The 18928-nt window shown below is 33.1% G+C and overlaps 1 protein-coding gene across 1 annotated transcript; it reads right to left on the reverse strand.

The window, feature by feature from the left end:
• Positions 1-4246: 4246 nt before the first annotated feature.
• On the reverse strand, positions 4247-17910 carry LOC143076248 (coiled-coil-helix-coiled-coil-helix domain-containing protein 2-like). Its single transcript, XM_076251978.1, has 4 exons — positions 17751-17910; positions 6350-6494; positions 5468-5699; positions 4247-4541 (listed from the first exon to the last, which is right to left on the reverse strand). The coding sequence occupies exons 1-4, from the start codon at positions 17783-17785 to the stop codon at positions 4528-4530; spliced, it is 426 nt and encodes a 141-aa protein (XP_076108093.1). The 5' UTR covers positions 17786-17910; the 3' UTR covers positions 4247-4527.
• Between the last annotated feature and the right edge of the window lie 1018 nt (positions 17911-18928).

Raw genomic sequence — 18928 nt, forward strand, 5'->3', positions numbered from 1 at the left:
TCCGTTATATTTACAACGATGTTTGAACAATAGTTATCAAAGGTACCAGGATTATAAAACAAAACAGACATAAAAAATAAAAGTCAAAATATGGGTACAGAGTCATCACTGAACCATTAAATCGTTTACAAAAAAGCACAAAAGCATCTATCACATTAAATAACACATCCATTGCTTATCGTGTTTGACGTCAAAAAATGTAATCGTCACATAGCAAGAAATTTTTTAGTTCAATGTTTATTCAAAACAATTATAATTTCACATCGGGAATGGTGGTATACAGGGTTAAAAAATCAAAAGTTATGTTAAAATTAATTTCAGAAATAGACCGGGATTTCAAATTGTCCAGAAGTTCTTTAGAATTTTTAAGAATCGATTACATATGGTTCATACCACTACGCGAGTAAAATAATTTTGTCGTTTATTGTTCAAAGTACTTTTAAATTTATAATAGAACAATACCATAATGACATATAATAGAACAACAACATAATGACGGGATCTTTTGAAGTACAGAGTTACGTTATAAGAACCAAAGAAACACAAAAAGTCTCATATACAAAATACACCAGCAAAAATGAAAGATAATCAAAAACACATTGACGGGATGTATAAGTACCGACCCACTTCAAATGGATATCACAAAAAAACAAACCAAACAGTAAAAGTAATATTAATAATAGAACAAAGACAAATGAAAGAACAACATAACACGTTGTTAAGATTATTAACAACGTCAGTACGCAGAATCTATACATCAAGACTATCATGTATTATTTGTGAAGTTGATACGGAATATTTATCAACAAGGTCTTTAAATTGTACCTAATTCCTTCCTATTATTTTTTTGTAAAAAGGACGAGACGTTTACAAATATAGGGCTTCGCATATGGTGTAAGTTAGCTATACACCTCGGGATACAGTGTGCCTTGATTAGAAACCCCTACGGCCTCCGTCCGATGTGGCCTTTTTATTTTATTTGGATTCGAGCGTCACTGATGAGTCTTTTGTAGACGAAACGTGCTTATAAAATACAAAATTTAATCCTGGCATCTATGATGAGTTTATTTACAACCACTGGGTCGATGTCACTGCTGATGGAGTTGTATTTCCCCGAGGGAATCACCAACCCAGTAGTCAGCAGAAGTGCTGACAGTAATTATCAATGATATGGTCATATTTATAAATTAACTGTTTACAATTCTTTTGTTTTTTTTTTAATTACTACGGCTTTTATACCTCAGGAGTAGATTACCTTATTTTAAGAATTATGGTCCTCAATGCTCTTCAACTTCGTACTTTATTTGGCCTTTTTGTTTTTTTGGATTCGAGCGTCACTGATGAGTCTTTTGTAGACGAAACGCGCGTTTGTTTTAAACACAGAGTTTAATCCTGGTATCTATGATGAGTTTAATTTATTTATTGACAACTAAAACTAATCCAAGACAATTCAACATTTCTTTAATTTAAAAGCAGTGTGAGGGAGGTAAATTCAAACATACACAACATCATTTTTTAAATATGTTTGGATTACCTCACTAGCTTGTTGATGTGGATACTTAAAAATTCCAAAGATCTTTTAGAGTACATACATCTTGCAATAGTATTAAAACTTTTGCCTTTTCTACACTTTACACAAGTATTCCCCATTCCAAACTAAAAGACAAATTAAATGTGTTGGTATTGCTTTGTTTCATAAAAAAGAATGGACACAAGTATCTTGTCTTAGTGAGCGATAAATCCTACTTTGTAAAGGATCACTCTGATTCAAACAAAAAAATTCACTGAAACTGACATTATCAATAGTTATCAAAAGTACCAGGATTATAATTTTATACGCCAGATACTAAGTATGCTTGATTTTTTGATTGACAACATAATTGTTGCGTTCGAAGGTGTTTTTCAAAAAACTGTCGGCATTCCAATGGGAACCAATTGTGCCCCTCTTCGTGCTGACTTGTTTCTTATTTATTATGAGGCTGACTTCATACAGGAACTTCTTAGGAAGAAAGATAAGAAGTTAGCAATATCATTTAACTCTACTTTTCGCAATATAGATGACGTTCAATCACTAGATAATTCAAAATTTGGTGACTATGTTGAACGCATCTATTCCATCGAACTAGAGATAAAGGATACAACAGATATAGTTAAGCCAGCCTCATATCTTAACTTACATCTAGAAATTGACAATGAGGGTCGGTTGAAAACAAAACTTTACGACAAAAGAGATAATTTCAGCTTTCCAATTGTGAACTTTCCATTTCTAAGTAGCAACATTCCAGCAGCACCTGCATACGGGGTATATATCTCCCAACTGATACGATATTACCGTGCTTGCATTTTCTATCACGATTTTCTTGAGAGGGTTGCTGCTCACAAGGAAGCTATTAAACCAAGAGTTCCAAATGGCGAAGTTGAAATCATCCCTTAGTAAATTGGAATAACCGTTTCACAAATGATATCGGATATGTTCCTTACGTCGTAACTACACTTCCCTTTCCTTTCATGAATGTGACCTTCCGAATTAGAATATTTACCGGATTTGTTATCACATATTAAGCAACATGACGGGTGCCACATGTGGAGCAGGATCTGCTTACCCTTCCGGAGCACTTGAAATCAACCCGTTTTAAGTGGGGTTCGTGTTGCTTATTCTTTAGTTTTTTATGTTGTGTCATGTGTTTTATTGTTGGTCTTCTTTCATTTTTAGCCAGGCGTTGTCAGTTTATTGTCGATTTATGAGTTTGACTTTCACTCTGGTATCTTTCGTCCCTCTTTTACACTGCTTTTAAATTGTCCATTAACCAGAAAATCCTTGTTTTCCCCCAAATTTCTAAACGGTTAGAGCCTTAACCCCAAAAGTCAATCCTAACCATCCCTTTGATGTACAATTTCAGAGCGACATACATCTTTCAACAAGTTATTGTCTGGAAACTAGAAAAATGCTCATTGGCCCCAAATTACTTATCTGTTCGGACAATAACCCACAAAATAAATCCCAACCTTCCTTTTGTGGTTATAAAACTTGTGTCTAAATTTCATAGATTTCTATTTACTTGAACTACAGTCCAGAAACCAAATGTCTTCTGACAACACCGATGAGGTGATACCAATATATCACTTCAAGATTTTTTTGCAGTCATATAAAATTCCCATAACATTTGGGAAAATTTCAGCATAGCAGAACCAAACATAACCTCAATCTGTAACTCATCATACTAAAATGCAGCTCAATATATGATGGCTTTTAGGAAAAAAGGTCTGTACAACTGTTCTTTGTGGATTGACAGATAATTGTAACACTATGTAGTCATAAAATAAATAGGTAGGGCCATAAAAAGATGTGATTTCAGCTTCCCAATTGAAAATTTCCAGTTCTTTGTAGATATATTCTAGCAGTGCCTATACATGTGGATTATATATCCCACAGCTGATCCTATATTCCAGAGCTTGCATTTCCTAGAAAGAGGTTAGCTGCTCACCATGAAGCTATTTAAAGAGTTCTACATGTTAGTGGTGGATAGAAATTTGAAAATTTTCTGATCCCATTACAATTTGTATGACAGTTATGGAATATCAGTTTTGCAGGTGACAGCTGATATGTTCTAATTGTTGTAACTTCAATCCTATCGCCTTTCCACAATTGTGAACTAACAAAACAAATTACCGGTTCCCACATGTTTGTACTTATATGAGCATCATAATGATCGCCACATGTGGAGTTGGATCTGCTTTCCCTTCCAGAGCAGCTGAGATCAACCCTAGTTTTGGGTTTGGTTTTTGTTGCAAAGGCTTCAGTTTTTATGTTGTGTTTCGTGCATTGTTGTATAACTGTCTGATTTTTTCTTTCTTTTTCTTCCCTTTAAATTGCATTTTAATATGGCAAAGTAAACTCAACATTTCTATAAAATCAATTAGAAACAAATCAGATCTTTCATTAAGTTTCACTAGATTCAGTTAATAGTGTAATGTTTGAAAACAACCATTAAGAAGTTTTGTTTGGATGACTTTTGATACAAATATTTAGTGACAAGGTTGCAATTTCAAAGAAATTTCCTCTTCATATGTAAAATTTCCATCAACGTCATTTTAACTTTGGTGAATATTTGTCTCATTGGCAATCATACCACATCTTATCTTTATTTTGGCATGTTTAACCTTCTCTTTTAAAGAGTTCCAATTCTCTGTTTATTTTCAACTGGGTATCAGCTGCCTGTTCTCATATTTTATAACAAAACAAGTCTCATGAATTAAAATTTTATTTCAACAGCCGATAACAAGGAGCTGTAGTCTGATTTTGATAGGTAAAGAACTTATTGAAGACTAAATATACTACAATTGCAATTATGTCTATTTATTTGTGTGAAAATGATTTTTTTTTTCAAAATAGAAATTACAAGAGCTTAAAATCTGCTTAAGGAACGGTTTTAAAAATTAAACAATAAAATGCACACACTAATACAAAGTCTGATGATAAGTTCTAGTCTTCTGTATGATATCCATATCAATGCAAGCCATTATCTTTTAATACTGTGGATCTGAAATAACAAAGAAAAAAATTCATTGAAATGGTCAAAGGGAGTTAATTCATATACATATATGTCAACAGAATATGTTGTTTTTAACAACTCAAGCTAATACTTTTTTTGTTATGTTGATAATATAAGTTTTGTTTAATTTACTCTTATAAAGATCTTTCAGTCAATTATGCATAGATTTTTTATGATCAATCATTATAAAAGTTCTATAAAAAGACGAATACATGTACTGAAATTCTTGTGTATGCATAAATGATGTACAAATGATGTATTGAACAAATGTTTGAAAAGGTAATATCTGAACTGGCTTGTCCAAATTAATTAAGTTATTTGTGCACATTTATTGTCAACAAGTGTTTAAAAAAACTTTAAAAATTAAAACTGAACTTTCTATTCACATGAAACAACTGTTCTTTTAAACAAGGAAAGGCGGAGGTACATGTAGTTGAGACTAGCAACCTAAACGTTATAACAAAAATATATCTAAAGGGCAACTTCTAGCCCTTTTGGATATTACATAAATGGTCATGTACATTTTACATTTATCTATCCTCCATAAATATTAATATATCTGTACAGGTAAAATTTAATTCTAATCAAGCTGGTACAGGTTGATTTACGACCTTCCACCTGGATATTGCACAGGTTAATATCACAGCAGGTGTTTATTAAACTGGGACAACTGTCCGACCAGTCTGACATCTAGACAGATTAAGACATCCATAAAAATAAGTCTCAACCCGTACTGTAGCTACATAAATTCATGACAATGATGTAAATCTCCTATGATCACAATGAAACAATCATGACCCCCAGCAGGGACCATTTTCAACTGATTCCATTTGTGTGACCTATGCATATGTTTTTTAAATAAAAAAACATATCATCTTTAGAATTATAAAGATCAACTTTAGCATAAAACTTACTATATCTAAGCTTGCACTCTCGTAAAACTTCATTAAATCCTGTGCACATTGATATGTCGTTCTGGTTCTGGGTACATTCAATGAACTGTTTGAGCTCAAACTGACATGGCTGTTGTTGTTGTTGCTGGTAAGCTGGTTCCTGGTATGCTTGTTGTTGTTGGGGAGCTTGTTGGACTTCACCACCATTTCCACCACCCATACCACCAGTCATTGCAGCACCCAATGTGTGACCCTGTAACATTGTAATGTCATGAAATTTAAATAGAGATGTTACTTTACATTCATTAACTGATTTACTCATGTGGACTTCACAAGATGAAAACTTTTACCAGAAGTCGTTTTTGCTAGTAATGGTTTAAATTTGTCCAATTCATTCAGTTCAGTTATTGATTTATACTGTGAGTATATTTCAAAAATGTCATACATGTATACATTTTGTAACCAAATTTTCAAGAATGGCAAGTTTTCTATTCATCATGTTCATGCTACATCATTGTACATGAAGCATACATTTGTGTATTTGCCAAAAAAGAAGGTACTGACCAATATACATTTTTGAACTCTTTTGACTCTCATCTAATTTACAATCATTCATTCTGTACACAAAAACAAATAAAAAAGAAACAAAACCCTGTGTTGTCAAGTGACCTGCCCTCCACTATAGCACTGCCTTTTCCTATTTCTAGCTGGCAAACTCTTTTTACTACATAAAATTGAGAATGGAAATGGGGAGTGTGTCAAAGAGACAACAACCCGATCATAGAGAAGACAAAAGCAGAATGTATGGATGAACAACTTAAGCATGATGATGATGAGATGGCCACAGTTTTGGTGGATGTTTTATACATTGGTTAAATGATTTGAACATTATTTTGTACCTACCACTGCAGAGCCTACAGCCACTCCAGCTGCTGTTGTAGCCATCTGTGCCATCATTCCTGGCTGTCTGGGCTGCATTGGCGGTGGATGAGCTGGTGCTGCTGGTGGGGCTCTAGCAGGCAACCGACTTGGACTTGGAGCTGGACGTCTATAATAAAATAGAAAAGATTTATGTTCATTTGACCTATAAATTATATGCAACTGTCCTCATGGCAAATCAATGTGGTCATTAGAGGAAACTTGGTGATAAATTGCTTTCTCAATGTGATGCCAAATTTCCCCCACAAAAATATGTCAGTTGAAGGATCATGTATATACATTATATACATGTATATACATTTTCTTGATGACAATGAAACAAATTGACTATTGTGACAAATCATGTTCAATAATTGTTTTTCAATTTTTGAGACTGCTAAATGAATCATGATTATGTTAACTATTGAATAACATTCCTCCTTTCCTCACAGGCTGGGGACAAGCTTTTTTTTTGTTAATCATCTTACTTTAGAACATTACCTTCACTATGTAAAAAAGCCATATTTTTCATCTGAAAAAAAAAACTGCCCTGGTAACAACAGGAAACAAAGTCTAAGTTGGCCGGCGCAGCAGAAGGAGCAGTTGGTCCGTAAACAAAAGAACATCTATCTCCTTAACAATGTACTACATGACATTTTGTTTTGAGTATATATGTAGGACTCTAAAGTGAGATGGGGACGCTAAAGTACGATGGTCACGCTAAAGTGCGATGGTCTACACTAAAGTCCGATGCCTCCATACGCTACAGTGCGATGATCTGCGAGGGTAAAGACTTACGAAACGTAGTTGAATTATGACGTTAACTGTCGTTTATACAAACCAAAAATGAACATGCCAGAAGATGAAATAAATAATGGAAGCGAACAGATGCATATTATTGTTTACGTTTACGTTAACATATTGTCGATTTTATTGAAGAGTATAAACGTCGGTACAATAAAGGTACACGTTTTCAAGCGTAAATAAATTGTCCATTAAAACATCAGTGTGTACATTGTAGCTAGTAAAATATAACATGTATTAATACTCGCTACGAAAATAGGGAAAGCTCGAACAACAACCCCTTTCTCTTGCATTTAAATTAAATCTTGTACAAATAAATTTTATTTGTTCCGACAATGACCAGATTTTGTATATGCAACTGCCAGCTTTAAGCATGTTTAATGGGATGTGATTACATTAATAGGCTGTGTAAACGGCAAGCTACATCAATTATCCAATACGCCCGTCGTCCTGAACATGCATGAAATATTTGCCACTGGATGTTAAGCAACCAACAATTAATCCAATACACCCGAATTGTTAAAATTCATTTAAAGGAAATATAGTATTTTGTGACACCTAAATAACTTTTTTAGCAATTATTACTAGGTCAGTCTTTTAAATTTAGAAACAGTCACATAAGACTACCATGACTACCGGTAAAGTAAAAGCCTATCGCATTATATGTTATATCATAGCAAACTAGATTTTGCAAAAAGACTTGTTTTTAACATTTGTGCTCTTGAACCTTTCTCTTTTGTTCCATCGCACTTTAGCGTGCTATACCATCGCACTTTAGCAAACAACCATTGTACTTTAGCTTGAGACACCATCGTACTTTAGCGTAGACCATCACACTTTAGCGTGACCATCGCACTTTAGAGTCCTACATATTTAAAATGTATCCCAGAATGAGAATATGTGTCCTTGTATGAAGTGGGCCAAGTGGCACCTTACTAGTCCGAGATTACTCTGACGTCCAACGGCTGTTTTGCCAGACAAGCTGGGGCTGTGGGACGTCAGAGCTCGTCCCATATCAAAAAGATTTATATAATTCCTTGGCCGCCAGTCAACACCAGAAGTGACGAAGCAGCGCATCTATTTTGGGTGGGCAAATATCCACTTATTGATATGGGATGAGCTCTGACGTCCCACGGCCCCAGCTTGTCTGGCAAAACAGCCGTTGGACGTCAGAGTAATCTCGGACTACACCTTACAAGTTACATGCTTATATATTTGAATTTTCATTATAGAAGTATCAATATTTTCATTAATTGCATTGACAAATGAAGGTTTTTAATGACTTTATCTAGCAAATTGATGCTGTGCAACATGCATCTTTCGAGTCTGAATAGTAACCGGAAATGCGGATGTATCAATTTGATTGTAAAATACGAAATAAATTCGGAATTACGATACAATATTTCTTTACAGGAAACATTTAAGTTTTTACTTTTTAACTTTTAAAGTAATTCTATATTATCGTTACAGCAGTACTCGAGTTATTTGCGATGAAATAATATTTACTGTTTTACGTCTTATAATTTTGTACTTCTTAAAAAGGGGGATGCTAATTGCGTAAGTCAAAATAAAAGCATGTGTTCGACTTGTTAAACTGTTTTCTTTGTAACTGGATTATTAATTTATTTATTTAATCTAAATTATCATAAGCATTTGCTGAAACTTAGTTGATTAATTCAACAAATGAATCGTCTATCTTCAGATAGTATTCTCCTGTCTGGTTTGTTTATCTTCCTGTACAAGCTAAGGTACAAGTGATTAGCGATCTTAAACCGGATATCCCTCAGGCTTTAAAACTGTATTGGATTATAATATAGCCATGGGGTTATGCAATTACATGCATTTGATTATAATTGATAAAAAACGATAACAGTTTGGAACGATGGCGGAAGACAATTTAACGATGGCGCTGGTCATTTGACGATGGCACAAGACATTTGAACGATGGCGGGGCGCCATCGTTAAACAGGCCATGGAGATGCAGGCCTCTACAATAACTTTTTTTTCAACTTGTCCAGTAGGACAAGTACATTCCAAAACTTACTTGTCCATTTGTCGGAATGAAATGGTTACTTGCCCAATTTTTCTTTTATCAAAAATAACCTTTTTAAATCTTTAGTTGATTTAAGGAACAAAACGAATTTAGACAATAGAACAGATTTGATGTATTTCTTTTGAAATACTTTTCAAAAGTATGAGTCAAGTACAACTGAATCTAGTCATGTCACTGGACTTTGGTTCTAGTTTTCATCAATGCTAGTCTCATCAGACTCTGCACATGAGGCACCATCTGATAGGCCTGTACACTCATTGGATTTGTATCCTGTTTTTTTTTTAAGTTGAAAAAAGTTTATTCAAATGCAATCAATAAAAAGAAGAAGATAAGGTCTGATTGCCGCTGAGACAATTCTCTGCAAGGGACCAAATGACACAGAAATTTACAACTATAGGTCACCATATTTCAAGTATTGTTTTTTTCTACTAACTTATGATCAAATATATGGTTTTGTGAATTGTATGGTAAATAAAAAAAATATTTTTGTGATAAATTACCGGTTTGGTATTTATTAGAAGGAACAGAATAAGGTAGCAAATGAGGTACTGATTTGTCTTGGTCCCATAATGTCTCCTGCCTTGCCAAACTGTCTTTCAATCATGTCTACTAAATATGTCTCCTACATTGCCAAACTGTCTATTAAACTTGGAGTTAAACCTGTCAAGGTAACGGACTGTCCTGTAAAGTTTCCTTATCTACAAAGCGCATCATTGATTCGGATCAGTAAGACTGGATTCCGAGAATAGTATACCTTTTACCCTTTAAAAAGTACCTGACAAAGAACCAGTTAAAAATTATCAATTGTAAGTAAACATGTTGAAGAAAAAGGTTTTGCATTTGAAAAAACAGAAAACAGAAACATGTCAAATTAATATTTATTTTCTTGTTTCTTGTTTATAATTACTTTGCTCATCAAAGTTGGAATAAATGTATTTTCTGCAGAATAATTGTACTTGTCCCGACGGACAAGCTTGATACAGCTTTTACTTGTCCGATCTCTTTTCCCTCTGGTACCGGACAATCGGACAAGCGTTATTGTCGAGGCCTGGGAGATCCCTGAATATAATAGCCTTTCAACATGTTCTAGACGTCATAATTATTTGGACTACTAATCGACTAGTTACGAAACAACCAGGTAACGAAAGGACCTGCACCCACAGGCACTTGTTTCTATCCACATGATCCATAAGAAGGTCGACTATCCAATTTATATGGATAGAAATTGGATAGTCGACCTTCGTATGGATAGAAATTGGATAGTCGACCTTCGTATGGATAGAAATTGGATAGTCGACCTTCGTATGGATAGAAATTGGATAGTCGACCTTCGTATGGATAGAAACAAGTGTCTGTGTCCCAACCTGTAAAACAAGACAGCATTTGCAATTTTTTACCAAACAGATATCAAAGTTACTGTAAAACGCTGTATCTGCGTTATAGTTTTTACCATACTATCAGGGGCATAGCTTACGTTGAGGCAACCAAGGCAACTGCCTCGGTAAAAAAAAATCCTTCACTGTATTTTCTTTTTAATGATTATTGCAGCAAACTGGCTACTAAACAATAATGTAGCAAATAGTGATTTGGCAAAAATGAAAGTTAGGTAAAGATTAAAGGAGGCAGGACCTTTTTCGGGGTGTCGGGATCGGGTGTTTTTAAGCGGGATTTGGGATTGATCCTTACGGGATCCGAGAATATATTTTTCAATTTCGGGATATGAATTTCTTTAAATTCTGCATCTCGGGATATCGGGATCAGGACCCCTCCGACAACCCCTCAAATTAGCCTTAGTCGGTATTAGTCATTTATGTATATACATGATTCAAATCCTACCATTGGCATGTTAATAAGGCTCTCTCTCAAAAAAAAAAAAATCACTGATGGATTGTCATAGAAGCATATTTTTTAGACTAATAATGGTCTATATATAAGCAGTTACATTTATTTCATGTTTGAAATTTTTAATTTGATTTGACTTTTATCAAAAGAAACAGTGTAGCAAAGGAAAAGAATAATTGTGGTCGTAGGCCAGAAACACGAATATAATTGAATTTAACAGAAAGGGAACAAATATCGGATTTTGGAAAAGGGAGAGGGCTTTTGATACCTTTTATGTTATTCTCCATACATAATATCTTTTACAAAAAATCATCCTACAACAGTTCACAAGCTGTATATGCCCGCGATTTCGCGGGTGTCTTCTAGTAGTCATTAACAAAGAACAGTAGTTTACATATTTCCAAATGTAGACTTTGCATGAGGTAAACTACATGTAAAGTGTGTTTACATTAATGTTAACTAAATGTTTATATACATGTAGTCATATTGTTTGTATGTCCATATGCCATCCTGGGGGCCTTAATTTTTTTGTTTATAAAATACCTATTCCCTATTCTTATATTTTGTATATATTAAAATAAAAAGCTTACATATCATTAGTGTTCTAGCATTTATATTTTATTTCAGCTTCAGATCAAATCAAATAATTAAATTTATTTATTCTTTGTAGGATCCAAATTCCCAATCAGATCATGATGTAACTGCAGAGGAAGGTAAGCACACATATGTATTTAATGAATAACTATCAAAATATGTCATTTGACTGATCATTAAGACTAAATAGTTAAATCTGATTTCTTAAAATTTTGTTCTTTAAATAATAAATTCAATATTTTTTTATTAAACTGGTAAAAGATAAATTGCCATTCCCTAAAAAACAATGCTGACATTTTGGAAATTCCTTATTAAAATTGTAACCTTATTTCCTGTTTACAATTTTGTTTTGTTAGATGCATATGTCAATATAATGGGTTATTAGCATCAACAGGTGTTGAACACCACTTGCTAAAATAAAAAGATAATAAGATTGATGATTGATGATACATTTATAGATGTGGTTTTTGAAAACCACTAAAACCCACCTCCTTATTATATTTTATCTGCTTTAAGATGTTTATGATTGCAAACACTGACCTTTTGATATAAACGCTTAATCATTATATAAACTAAAAGAAATTAAATTGAAAATGAATAAAGACTAAATATATATGAACTTGTTATAAAATTTATTCTTCCAGATACAGAAACAACATGGGAGATAAACTCCTATTATGCAGTTGCGTTTGAGGATCGATGGTATCCTGGAGTGGTGACTGCCATCAAAGGAGACAACAAGGACTGGGCCTCGATCAAATATATGCACCCTAGTGGTGAAAATTTTAAATGGCCTGGCAAAGAAGACTCTGCATTAGCACATATCAATGCCATGCTCTGCAGAGTCAATGTTAATAGCTTGGCAAATGGTCGTTTATGGACAGTGGCCAATATTGGCAAAATTGATGATTTATACAAAAGTCAATCAGAACTACAAATTGTTGAAATTGATTATCAATAGACTACCGGTATGTAGTTACTGTTTATAACATGCATCAAATTCTATTAAAGATCATTTCAAAGTGAATTGTCCTTAATATAGCAAAGAGAAAAAAAATCATTTGTTAAAGTATTAAAACGGTGTTTTTGCTAGATTCAAAGAATTACCCAAGGAGACAATTTATTTTTGGCTGTTCCTTATCTATTAAATGTCATTTATGTTTTTTAAACACATAAAATTCAATCAAAGCTTTTTGCTATTCATTATATCAAATTAAATCAAGAATAAAAACACATGTAATCTTTTCCATATTTTCCTTTGTATAAATTATCAATTTTGCCAATATTTGCCAGTCAACAACAAAACAGCCTTAGAAAATAGGATGTATATGTCCTTTATGCCATAAAGAGGTGGAAGATGAATTTCAATTTTTCATAACATGTACAGAACTTATTAGACCTAGTCTTCTTGTGAAGAATGTCATATATTTATTAATCAATTATATTGTTAACAGCATAAGTGAAATGAATAATGTAAGAATTGGCAATACATTTTTATGTGAACTGTGTGCTATTGGTGACTAACATTATAATGTAATATTTCAAGATATTCAAACTGATAATTTCATAGAGGAGGTATGTTGTATAATCTCTATTATTTTCAATGCTACATTATTGTATTGTTTTCTATCTATCATTTGGTTATTTATCAGGTCGGGACCACTACCTAATATGGAAATGCATAAATTAGCATACTTATGTTCTCGCACATGTAATTGTTTATTTACATGTGACGCAATTTATTTTTACCTAGGTTTTTGACCAATCCACTAAATGAGTCACAATGCATGATGGACTACTACGTGTTTACAATCAACCAAGAACACGTGTTATTTACTGAAATACAACACATTTTTTCGTGCAATGCGGGATTCACAATTTCGCTTAGTTTTTCATTTTGTGTATCTTCATTTATAGTTCGTGATATAAAGTATTACTTCCATGCTCAGATTAACGAAGAGTTGTTTCTATGCGAAGAAAAAAGGGTTTGAAATACCCGATATATAGCCATTAACATGTTTGATGATGGCACAGAGATTTCATGTATTTGTCCACCAGAAGCAACGAAACAACAGCGAAAAAACACAATTACCCATGAGACAAACTTACTGGTGTAAAGTAAGTTGTCGATAACAGCCGGTGCTGATATTCAAGAGTACAGCAATGTTCGTATAGATAATTAAAGGCAAATGTGGGATCCTTGAATTTTGTGTTCGTAAAAAAGGCGAAGAAATATTTACATACATGGCAGTGTTAACAAAATCTATAAGTATTTTTGTTGGTCACATTTCAGTACATGGGACTTCCAAACTGTTTCCTTTTTTTTGAAGGTAGTGAAGTCAGCAACTGTAAGTTCAGTTTCATGAGTTTGTTCGTTTTTTAACGGGCTCGGACATTTGCCAAACTGAATAAAATCATTACAGCTGATTTCTTAAACCTGCAAAGTAAAACTTTGGTTGGCTTGCTTGCTTTGTTTGTATAGTTGTTTATACAAGCTTTGAAAATAAGATTGACATCTTTAAACAATATATATATATATAGGCATAGTTTAACTTGTATATTTTATAATTTGTACAATATACAAACAAAGCAAGCAAAGCAAGCAAGCTAACCAAAGTTTTGCTCCACATGCATTAGGAAATAAGCTGTAATGATTTTATCCATATATATGTGTATGTGCGACAAGGTGGAAAAATTGATATGTTTTGTGAAAATTGCAGCGTTGGATCTATAATAAAAAAAGAAAATGTGGTATGATTGCCAATGAGACAGCTGTCCATAAGAGACCAAAATGACACAGAAATTAACATTTATAGATAACCGTACGGTCTTCGACAATGAGCAAAGCCCATACCGCATAGTCAGCTATAAAAGTCCCCGATATAACAATGTAAAACAATTCAAACGAGAAAACTAACGGCCTTAATTATATAAAACAAAAATGTAACACATGATAGTTCTTACTATTAGTTCAGGTCCTGATAAAAAAAAATACACATTCAGTACAGAAATAAGTGTTTCGATGAAAGTTTCATGTTTTTCTAGGCAGAAATGATTTTGCAATGACATTATACAGGTTTAAAAGAGCTCAAATGATTTTCTTACTGGACAGTGGTCACTTCATTGGATATTTCACTGTGTCATGTCGTGAAATTAATGCAGGTTCAATTCATAACAATGCACAAAACCGGTTCAACTACTTTTGCAAGGCGAAAAAGAAAGTCGAATCGTGAAGCCAATAAACAATATTTTTTTAATTTGAGCATGCAAATTGAAGATTACGTTATATATTTTACATTAAATATATTTGCAGAATAAAAGCTTTGGTAATGAGAGTCCCAGACAATATATTAATTGACTGTTTTCCCACTAATTCCACGTGTTTTAAGTAGTAATTTACTCGTAGTAACCCACAATGCATTGTAGTTCATTGAGTCGATTGGTCAGTTTTTCAAGGCCATATTGGCCTTGTGTTTTGGAAATTACTATGCAAATATATTCTGACGTCAGAAAATCTAGAGTTCTCGACCTGTTTATATGTTTGTTATTTTTTTGTTTATTTAGAACAATCCTATATTGTTTGGATTTTAAAACCAATAAAAATTCTTATTCTTATTCATTGAGGGTTCAAAGGTCATGGGGTTTAATTTTGTATACAACACTTGTACATTGATCAACGAAATTACCAACCTTAAAACTTGTCTTGGAATGAAAATGGAATTTTACAACAAGCACCATTTTTATTATCTTAGTAAAAGCTTCAATCCATTACTGTAATGGTCCTTTGTATCAAACTTACAGCACTACCGTAATGCTATTCCAGTTCAGTTATTTCAATAGACAACTATTATATAAATTTAAAATGTACATTACATGCATTAGGAGATGCAAGTAGAATAATTGTTTTACCTTTAATTCCTAGACAAGGTGAAGATTAAACTATAACAGTTGTTAGCTTTCAATGTTGAGTAAAACATTCATGAACATAATAAATTCAATTTGATAATTTTGATATATTTGTTGTTGCTGTTTTACTTTAATAAATATATACTACACTATATGGAGGAACAAAAACAAACAAACCTAGAAACAAATTTGTTTTTCTGTAATGAAAAATTAATTTGTACCAACTAATGGGAGATAACCCCTACTTCCTTAAAACAAATGTTATATTACAGAAAACAATAATATTACAGATTTGTGTAATATTACAGTTTTCAGTAATTGCCTGGACTGTGTTGGCGCGGTTATTGATTCATACCAATTGTTCAAGACTTATGGGAACATTTGAATTAATTTTCCCTTCTCTACTTGGAAATTTATACCCTTTACGGTAGTTTTCTGTAATTCAAGTTTGTCAGAGTAAAAGGAAATCGACAACAGATTTATTTTGTCCTACCACATTGCAGGCGAAAACAGTGAGTATAATAGATGAGGATGCAACTCACGAGTCACCCGATCAAATCACTTTACCATTGAATTAGGTCAATTAGTTAATTTTGTGTCAGAATAATTTCTAGTATATGAGGGCCTGGGTGAGGTTTTAAGAAAACAGAAAATCGGCCCTGAAATTAATTTAAATTTAACAGAATATGGATTTAAAATGGTGCTAAATTATAAAATAAAGGAAAATCAAATTTAATGGGCGACAATGATTAAAAAATAAATATTTGATAATCCCATTCTAAGCATCCAAACCCTCATTTATAACCGTTGACATGTTCCCCTACGACTATGTTCATTGACTTTGGTAATAAACAAAACAAAAATATGCATTTATATATTATGGTGCACAGAAAATAATTTTTATGTTGTGGTTCTCAAGTTTTATTCTCGCTATTTTAAATTCATAGTACGTTTTCACAAGCAGGGAATTTAAAATATTTAAAGGAATCACTAATTCCAGAGAAATATGTCTGTTAGTTAATACATAATGTCAGTTTATATATACAGTAGACTCCACCTAATCGGATATCGGTTAATCGAATATATCGGCTATTGTAATATTATTTCAAAACACCGAACCATTCCCTATACATTTCAGTCAAAATACATCGGATAATCGAATATCGGTTATTAGAATATATCGGCTAATTGGATAGGAATATTCATGGAAAATGTGTGAAAACCATGTACAATCGAATATTTTGAAATAATTTCATATTTTTTGACAGGAAATGAAGCCGGAAGTTGCGCCATTACGAAGTTAAGAAAACTTCAGTACAGAAATATATAAAGCAACCAAATAATGTTCATTTATAATGAAGACTTCAGAATAAAGTAAACGTTAGTTATTCGCCGGTTGTCATGTCCATCGTGAATGAAAAAAAAAGTTAAAAATCATTCAATATGTAATTTCAAGACCTTCGAAGGAATACACCACTAAAACAAGTGCCATGCTACACTTTACATGTAGCATGTGTTTTTCTCCTAGTTTATCCTGAAATTCGTTTGTCACAGTCAATCCAGCTGTCATTTTGTGGTGATTATCTATAATTCGCTGATTCATGACTTACGATCAAAAAATAAATCATCATCACAAAACTTATTACAAATAAACCTTAATATTTGCGTTTGTTTTTTTCTATATTGAACATTTTGTACAGGTTTCTTCTATCCACCGAGCAAGGTCATGATTTCTTGTGATATGACGTGTGAGGTACAGCCAACCATATTAGAGTGTACTACGGCTTGGAAATATATTGGGAGCCGTTAGGCATTTGAGCTGGCCTTCTGCTGGGAACAGTATGTCAATATATATATGTTCCTGCTTTCTGTAACTAACATTATTATGATGAAATAACATTGAACAGCAACCATTTTTAACGATTTTTTCTTGTTCAAATTGTAAAAACCTCTAAAGCTTCAGGGGGGCTGCGGCCCCCTTGACCCCCCGCCTCGCTATAAACAGAAGGCAAGCTACGCCACTGACTATATTATTTATTTCATCAGCTACCTCGTAACTGACGTAAGTTACAAATCGTTTATGTAAGGTCATTGTTGAATAACATTTCTTTTTAACAAAAAGGAGCACATTACTGGTCGTTTTATCAACTCATATAAACATTTTTGAAAGGAATTTGTGTCAAGTACCTTGGAGCTGGAGCTGATCTTCCTCTTCTTGGCATTTTTAGTTTTTGCGTTCTCGATGTTCGCACGTGTGATTTGTTGTCGTTTCTCCTTGAAATGACGTTTATGCAATTGAAAGCCAATTTTGATTGGTCAGGTTCAAAGGTCCTTAATCGTGGGTCCCACTAATTAGCGACAAGAAGCGTCAAGAAGCGACAAGAAAAAAATATGCATTTAGTCTTTTTTAATATACGGTCAGAAATAAATTCATATTATTATATTGTTAATTTGATAGATGAAGAAATAAAACATTTGTGAGGAAGGGAGTGTGTAGTTTTTATTATTATATTGATAGATAAAGAAATTAAACATTTGTAAGAGCAAATAAAGGCAACAGTAGTATACCGCTGTTCAAAACTCATAAATCCATGGACAAAAAACAAAATCGGGATAACAAACTAAAACCGAGGGAAACGCATTAAATACAAGAGGAGAACAACGACATAACACCAAAATGTAACACACATAGACAAAATCCCACGAGAACAACAAATATAACATATATATATAACATCAAAACCAAATACATGAATTTGGGATAGACAAGTACCGTGACACGTCTTATCGCAATGTGAATTTACACTCAAAAATAAGAGAAAACAAACGACACAACGTTATAATGTAATACACACAGAAACGAACTATAATATAACAATGACCATATTCCTGACTTGGTACAGGGCATTTTTAAAGGAAAAAATGGTGGGTTGAACCTGGTTTTGTGGCATGCCAAACCTCGCACTTTTATGGCCATGTGAAATATAACATCAAAATGACAACACAGGACTACAATATAAATAAATTGGAGAACACAATTGACAAAGAATCACACGAACAACAGCCAACAAAAGGCAACAAGTTCAAAATTTTAATACGCCAGAAGTGTATTTTGTCCACACAAGACCTATGTGTGACGCACAGATACAAAAGTTTGAAAGCCGAAACGAGTACAAAGTTGAACAGCATCGAGGACCAAAAGATCAAAAAGGTTGTGCCAAAAACGGCAAGGGTTTTCTGTTAAGTTACCAGAAAATCCCTATAATTTAGAGTAATTTATACTTTTGCAAACAGTAAATTTAATAAAATGAATATTCAAAAGATGTACATGATAAAGCTGAAGTATTAACTAATTACAGGAAACA

This window comes from Mytilus galloprovincialis, chromosome 5 (genome assembly GCF_965363235.1).
Source record: "Mytilus galloprovincialis chromosome 5, xbMytGall1.hap1.1, whole genome shotgun sequence".
NCBI classification, from domain to species: Eukaryota; Metazoa; Mollusca; class Bivalvia; order Mytilida; family Mytilidae; genus Mytilus; species Mytilus galloprovincialis.